A 7866-nucleotide genomic window follows, 5' to 3' on the forward strand; every position below is an offset into this window, starting at 1 on the left:
AATTTTTGTACCCACTATTAAAAACTTAATACGTTCAGTACCTAAACTATTAGTTTTGGTCCGTTTTAGTACCTAAATGTTAAAAAAAATCAAAACTGAACATTAAATTTGGAACTGAGATACTAAAATGAAATAAAAACTAAACTTCAGATGTGATTTTGAAAAATTTAAAAGTTTAGGTACTAAAACGGACGATAACCGATTGTTTAGGAACTAAGTAATTTACCCAATAATATATGTCGTCATTAAAACTAATAAAAATATGGATGAGAGTTTGTTTAAAAAACTCTTGCTTCTGACTTCTTAATTGGCAGCTTAGACAAGTGATATTGAACAGAATTTGTTCACAGATCCTACACGTCACCGTTGATCATATAAAAACATAGGCGGTCGCCGACAGCGGTTATCTTTTTTCAGTTCTAGATATCGGACAAAAGTCGCCAACAGAGCTTAAAGACGGTGAGTTCCCACTTTCCGATAAAATATTTGTCACTTCACTCTGTCGTTTAACTATAACCTTAATATCCTCGGAAACCGACGGCTTTTTTTCCGACCCGCTTTGATCCGCCCATCTTTATTCCCTTTTGTTTACTTAACATACAAGTTTCTACTTCATCCCTGTATCTCAAGAACACAATACCCTGCAAAAATCCAGGTTTTCCCTCACTTTTTATCGGAAATAGCGACCCTTTTTGTTCCTTTTGATTTGCTTTATATTTTTTCCTTTTGAAGTTCTCTAGTTTTGGAATTTAATTTATACTATTTTGGAAGTTGAGCTTGAGATTCCTTTTTGTTGTTGTATTTCTCATGGTGGGTTGTTGCTCCTCCTTTTTTTCCAGGGGTAATTTTATTTACTAGTGGAGCTGAATTTCTCCGGGGATTTTGAGCTTCTTCATGTTGTAATGGTTTCCTGTGCAATTTCTTCATGGACCTTAACCGGTCTTGTAAGATCTTTTATTGATCTTGCTCTAGCTTACTTCCTTCTATGTGGATCAACTTTGGGTTATTTTTCTTGGAAATTTTGTGATGTTTTTGGAATTCTCTTGCCATGCCCTTGCTCTGGGTTTTTTGGGTACCAAAATGGCAACATCTGCTGGCATAATCTTCTTATTCAATTGCCTAGAAGAATGATATACTCTGCTCAAAGCCTGGCTTTGAATAGGTTCCCTTTCGACTCGGTTTTGATCCCCGATCGAGAGTTGAATCCGAATGATGTAAAATTTGGCATCGGGGTCATTGGATTGGAAGGTGAAGCATGTTCTACTTCACTTTCAGGTCTGAAATTGCAAACTATGGTTGATAAAGATGGTGGACGTGATGCCATCGGAAAGAGAACCATGAATCCGAAGCAGAAATCGGGAACTCGGAGGCGGCGGAGGACTGCTTTCGGTAATGGAAAATCGGCTCCAGTTTTATCGTCTGGTAATTTCCCATCATCAGCTGTTGCAGGTGTCTCGTGTTCTTCTTATGTTATTGCTGGTGAAACAAGAAGTGAGATTAAGGATAATTTCGGTCCAGTTACTGAAATTGAAGATAGTTTCCCTGGTAAGTTAAACACATCTCTTGTGAAATCTTTATGCTGTAATATATATGTATATATGTATGTATGCTTGTGCATATATTCCGATTTGGTACTTTTAGCTTCAAGCGACAACTTTTCATGTGAATTTGCTTAAGAGCATCATTCTTTGTGTTGACCTATGTGAACATGCTATTTCAGATGATAAAAGTACTCAAACTTGCACGGATGTCGGTGAGGCAACTCGGCGTGGTTTTGATTTGAGCAGTGGAGAGGAAAAAGGTTCAACTTTTCCGAAAAAATCCAGCTGTAACAAGACTAATGAAAAATCGAGGTTTATCAGAGATGAAGCGAATCGGATCAGAATGTTGGAACAAGCTCTTGAAGAAGAGAAAACTAAACATACTGCTATATGCCTGGAGTTGGAGAAAGAAAGGTCTGCAGCCGCTTCTGCTGCCGATGAAGCGATGGCGATGATTTTGCGTCTGCAAGAGGATAAGGCTTCTATAGAAATGGAATCGAGGCAATATCAAAGGATGATGGAAGAAAAATTTGCTTATGATGACGAAGAGATGAACATTCTGAAAGCGATCCTTGTAAGGAGGGAGAAGGAGAATCACCTTTTGGAGAGAGACCTCGAAGCTTACAGGCAGATGTATAATCTAGGAGACGAGCCGGAGGAATGTGATTTTAGTTATACTTTGAGTAATGGCAGACAGCAGCCTTCGACTCCATTTGGTGGATCAACTGCAGAGAAGGAAGTGGGAGCAGTGGATCATGATGACATAGCATGCCAAGAAATTGCAACCAAAACAGTCCAAGGCATTGAGAAAACTTCTTCAACTGGAGAAGAGCTCAAGAGGACTGTGGAATTCAGCGAGCCACTAGACTGCAATATGCCAGATCCCACGTCTGATGTGGAACCGGCTATCTATGATGTCCATGTTGTTGATGATAAAGCAGACATTCCGAAGAAGGAGAACACAAAAGCAAGTAAATTGCCATCTGGTTCTGCTTTAGATCGCAAAACCTCGCTATACAACTCGGGGAGGACTTTTTCTGGGGTCCGTGATGAAATGTTGGCGATTGGTGTTGAAATCGAAGGCCTTAGAGAGAGGTTGCGAATTGTGCAAGGAGAAAAAGTGAAGTTGACATTCTCATCTGATCAGAGGAAAAGGGTAGATACCCATTTGAGACTCATCGAGGAGCTGGTGAATCAGCTTCGAGAATTTCAGCAGCTAAAGGAGCCTGTTCGACAGGCTTCTCTACCTCCTTTGTCTTCACCTTCCAAGGTGAGTGACTTTCCAATTTTACCGTCTTTAATCTTATAAACCCGAGGCAGCTATCACTTGCATGCTTGTTAAAAGGTTTATCTGCATTTCTGCAAAATCTATATAAATCCAGAATGCCATGTCTGCATGAGAAATGGACAAGCCCCGGTGAATGTCCACCGTGCTCACGTAGTTTAGGCAAAAATCGAAACTAATCATAATTTTCAGATAGTAACAAACGGTAGCTGCTAGCTAAGGTGCCTTCTTTGTAGCATGAATATGTCATTTGAGGCTTATTGCTAATATCATTAACTGTAGCGTCCTTTTCCATACCATAGAAAACTTCTTCTGAATAGCTCAAAAATCGACTAAATCACGAGGCATCGGGATGATGTTAGGGAAGATTTTCCATCTGAAAATGTCGATACCGAAGCAGTCGGAATGGTAAATAGAAAGGGACCATATACTCCCCCCTGCAATTAATGTCAGCAGATCATTAGAAATTTTGATTTCTGAATGTGGCTCAAGCATCTGTATCTTTCATTAATGTTCCCTCCATATTAACTAAATATGGTAATCCCTCTATTTTCAGGTCGGCTCCAACAGGAGACGCTGCCGGAGCGTATCGGATGAAATCGAAGATAGTGCCTAAAGCCATGTACAGTAGCCTATAAAATCTGGGAAGGAAATCGATCGTTCGTGTTCGTGCTCGTGCTCGTGCTTAGGTTTGTGTGAGTCCCTTTTTTCAGATAATTTGTTAGAAATTTGTTGATAAAAACTGTAAAGTCCATGAAGAAGTTGGTTGATGTTTGTTGGCAGATGAGAATTTGTATGCAAAAACTGTTAATATTTCAGTTTTTCTTTCAATTAAATATAGAGTGAGCTTCAATCAAAGAGATTGGTCCCTCCAATAAATGAACAACGGAAGCTATCTTTGGTCCACAATTTGTATTCTTTTATCAACTTTGGTACCACTTTAATGTTGTAATACTTTTTTTTTTAAAAATCGTCTTTATATTTAATTTGTCAATTTTTAACTTTCCAAAAAAGATATTTAATATAAAGGATTTTAAAATAAAATTATTTATTATCTAAAATTCTAATTCATGTGATTAACTTTAATTGGATAATAGATTGTAATTAACTTAAAAGTACAAAAAAAATTCTATAAATAAAAAAATTACCAATAAACGAAATCTTAAATAAAATATTTTTATTAAAAGATCATATGTATATATCAAGTTTGGTTACCCTAGGTTTTCGATTGATGATATTGAAATTGAATTTAAATAAAATAATAATAAAAAAGATATATCTTTTATACAAATATATTAATAATTCTATACATACTCAATTGAGTTCATATATAATTCAACATAAAATAATCCGAAGATGCAATAATTAATTCGATCTAAAAGTTGATTGATCTGATAAAGACCTAATTCCATAAATACCCGAATTAAAAATGAACCAATTTAATACTCGATTCAATCTGACTTATCAGAGATTCGAACTGAATTCGAATCAGAATCAGAATCGATCTAACCTAAATTAAATTTAAATAGAATACAATTTCAATCCGAATTCGATCTGAACAATCTGATCGTCACCTCTAATTTTAACCATCTTTAGTATAGATTGGGCCTCAGTCTTTTTTATTTCCTTTGTTCATTTTGGGCCTTATTTCAAGTGTAGATTCAGAACAACATTTCCAGGTTCCGGTCCATTAAAACAATTCAAAACAGAAACTAGAAACACTTACTATTAGCCACCAAGTCCCACCCACTCAACCGCCTACCACCACCGTCATAAACGCCCCGTCCCCCCGGTCCCGAATCCTTGATAATAAAAAACCCTCCTTCAAAAAGAGCTCTCCGAATTTTTGAACCCCACACCGGCCAAACAATGTCTCATCCATCGGCAGCAGACGGCACGAGCGCCGCTAAGAAACCCCAACCCCTTCCTTGGACTCACCAAGAAACACTCAACCTAATCCAAGCTTACCAAGAGAAATGGTATTCTCTCCAGCGCGGCCAACTCAAAGCCAACCAATGGGAAGAAGTCGCCGCAACCGTTGCCATTCGTTGCGGACTCTTAGATGACTACGCCTCCAAAACCGCACTCCAGTGCCGGCACAAGATGGAGAAACTCCGCCGCCGCTACCGGTCCGAACGCCAGGGCCTCGGTCCGGGCTCACCCTGGCCTTACTACGACGCCATGGAAGCTCTGGAGCACGGGCCTTTGCTTATCTCGGGTCAACCATTGACTACAATTGTTCCAAGCAGAGAGAAACACTTTTATGCCGAAGATGGGCATGAAGCTCGAAATAACCACTATAACGATGACGACGACGAAGAAGAAGATGAAGACGACGACAAAGAAGAAGAAGAATACAGATTCAGTAAAAGCCGCAGTATCAATCACATTCTGCGTCGGCCTACTGTAGTGAACCGGTTTTTCTGGGCTTTTAAGCGGTGGGAAGAGAAGGGTCAGACCGGAAGAGGACGAGGATGGTGGTGTAGCAGTTGCGGGAATGGAGGAAGCAGACAAGAGAATGGGAATTGCAGTGGAAATAAGGAGATTTGCAGAGAGGTTTGAGAGGATGGAAAGGAAGAAGATGGAAATAATGCATGAAACTGAGAGATTTAGAATGCAAATGGAGAACAAAAGGATTGAGATGATACTGGATTCACACAAGAAAGCTGTGGATATCATGTCTGCCAGTTTTGGGTTAAGCAAAAGAATGAATGTAGAAGAAGATTTGGGTTCCTTGAAGATTTTTCAAGGCTGAAGCACGATTTCTTGTTCTATGCAGGTTCGGGTTTTGTATATATTTTAAGACGGTACTAACAAAATTTTGGAACTGCAATTGTCGAGATTTGCATTTGCCATTATCATTATCATGATCCAGCTTTGAAACTCAAGTTCATGTGCTTATTATTCTTGCTCAATGTTGAATGGTAATACTAATTTCATGGCATCTTGTTGCCATTGCCATTAGTTCACTTGAGTTATTTCTAGTGTAGGAAAAGAAAGCATTGGTGCCATTTTGGATGTGTTTGCAAATTATCTGATTCGAAGAATTGAATGATTATTGATCTGCGTTAATGGATAAATCTATATTGACTGTATATAAGCATGGTGTACTCGGAAGCAGGGTGCATATTGTTGTAGTGTGCAAGTTATATTAAAAATTGTAGGGTGCATATTGTTGTATATGTGGCTTTTGTGCCCACTGTGCCCCAGCATTAGTCCCAGTAGAGGGTAGTAGGTACATGAGAAGTGTTATCGGAATGGGCAGCCATCTGCTGGAGATGCTTTGTAGAAGGGGAAACTGCCCCAGAAAGTAGCTTTTGCTGTAGCTCGGATACTTTGGGGTTACTGTTCGACTCGTCTCTCAGTGACTAATGGGCCTGGGTTTTACATTATTAAGGAAGCCGATGATGACAAAAGGGCTTTGTTTGTTATTTGGTCCATTTTGGGCTTTTTAGTTAGACTTAATTATAAAATGTCTAAATTATATCATTTTTTCAAATAGGTGTCCAAATTTTTGTTCGATTCATCCAATTTTATGTTACAAATATTACCACTTTAGGTGTCCGGGTCGTACGTTTGATAAATTTCATTTTTAAGTGACATGTGTCATGCTTTTGGTAATTTTAAACTAATATTTAAAATAAAAAATAAAATTATATATTTTTAAAAAAAATAAAAATTTGAAAAACTTTTTAAAAAATAAAACTTTGAAAACTCTAATTTTAATCCATAAACCCGTATAAATTATCTTGTCACTATTTCACGTCGAATGGACCTCCATTAAAACCTCCACCCTACGACAAGCCAACCCGACAACAACGTCGTGTCTCCGATAAAGGAAACGACAAAATCACGAAACCTAAAACCATATTTTCAGTGAACTCAAACCCCCAAATTCGTGACACCCAAGGTGATGCAATGACATACACGACGGTAAGGGAGACAACGACCAACAATGGTAGTGTCAACGACGGCAGTCGTGGTTGGTAAAGGAGGTAGGGTTAGGGTTAGAGATTTGGGATTTTTAGGGATCTATGGTTTTTTTTTGTAATTTTATAAAAAATAGAGAATTTTTAATAAATATAGAATTTTAAAAAATAAAAATAATTTTTTTTAATAAATTTTTAACGATCTTTACGACCCAGACACCTAAAATGCCAACGTTTATAACGTTAGAGACTTGAATGGATCAAAAAATGTTTGAGAACCTATTTGGTAAAGAAATATAGTTTGGGCACTTATTTTCTAATTAAGCCTTTTAGTTACATTGATTATTTATTTATTAACTAAACTACATCTTTAGACCCTAACTATTAATTTTGTTTCATGTTGGCCACCTAACTATTTTTTATTTCAAAATCATACCTAATGTTATATTTTAGTTCATTTTGATCACATCGTTAAAAAATTAACAACGATGCTAATGTGTCACCATAAGATAATTCCATATGATCGTTAATTTTTTTAAATATCATGTCAACAACTCTGTTAAATTTTTAACAATAGGTGATTAAAATGAAACTAAAACATAACGTTATGTATGATTTTGAAAAATTAATAGTTGAATAATTAAAACAAAATAAAAGCGATAGTTAAGATACTAAACATGTAGTTTACCCTTATTTATTTACAACTATGAATTTACCATTGTTTTGGAATACCATACAAGGAAGGGGATCAGAATTGCAGATTCCCCTAAAAAGTGTGGTTGGTGATTGACACAAGCACCTTATCCTCAATCCTCACCAACCCAAGGACCCCATTAAAGTGTTTTTCTTAATATATCATAAGTCACTGACTTATGCTTATATAATATTGTCATAAAATTTTAAAAATTATAAAACAATAATTAAATTTTCAAAAGTTACAAAATAATTATTGAATTTAGTATCATAAATTTGATGATCATTGTGTAACTTTTGAAAGTTAAGTGACCAAAAAGACCATTTAAATATAATTCAGTGAATTCCGATGTACTTTATCCTTTTTGTTTTCCACGATGGCTCTCATTTGATCTTACCAACCAAACCTACTCCTCTA

General features: G+C 36.8%; 1 protein-coding gene and 1 pseudogene across 2 annotated transcripts; both read left to right on the plus strand.

The window, feature by feature from the left end:
• The first annotated feature begins 336 nt into the window (after positions 1 to 336).
• LOC120130889 lies at positions 337 to 3642 on the plus strand. 2 transcript variants are annotated; one of them, XM_039148041.1, is made up of 5 exons: positions 337 to 459; positions 840 to 1545; positions 1721 to 2352; positions 2428 to 2811; positions 3383 to 3642. In XM_039148041.1, exons 2-5 carry the CDS (start codon positions 903 to 905, stop codon positions 3440 to 3442), a joined length of 1719 nt encoding a protein of 572 aa, XP_039003972.1. In that variant the 5' UTR covers positions 337 to 459; positions 840 to 902; the 3' UTR covers positions 3443 to 3642. The 2 variants fall into 2 exon arrangements, with proteins under 2 accessions (XP_039003972.1, XP_039003973.1); XM_039148042.1 differs by lacking the exon at positions 337 to 459 and adding an exon at positions 570 to 655.
• An 829-nt stretch (positions 3643 to 4471) lies between these two features.
• LOC120130891 lies at positions 4472 to 5631 on the plus strand (annotated as a pseudogene).
• Positions 5632 to 7866: the final 2235 nt, after the last annotated feature.

Source organism: Hibiscus syriacus, unplaced genomic scaffold (genome assembly GCF_006381635.1).
Source record: "Hibiscus syriacus cultivar Baekdansim isolate YM2019G1 unplaced genomic scaffold, ASM638163v2 tig00110548_pilon, whole genome shotgun sequence".
NCBI classification, from domain to species: Eukaryota; Viridiplantae; Streptophyta; class Magnoliopsida; order Malvales; family Malvaceae; genus Hibiscus; species Hibiscus syriacus.

Bases quoted from the DNA above. Each gene is read 5' to 3' on its own strand.
- LOC120130889 (XM_039148041.1), top strand. From the start codon at position 903: ATGGTTTCCTGTGCAATTTCTTCATGGACCTTAACCGGTCTTGTAAGA. The intron at 1,546-1,720 runs GTAAGTTAAACA...ATGCTATTTCAG, and splicing joins AATTGAAGATAGTTTCCCTG to ATGATAAAAGTACTCAAACT. The intron at 2,353-2,427 runs ACTTCTTCAACT...ATGCCAGATCCC, and splicing joins CAGTCCAAGGCATTGAGAAA to ACGTCTGATGTGGAACCGGC.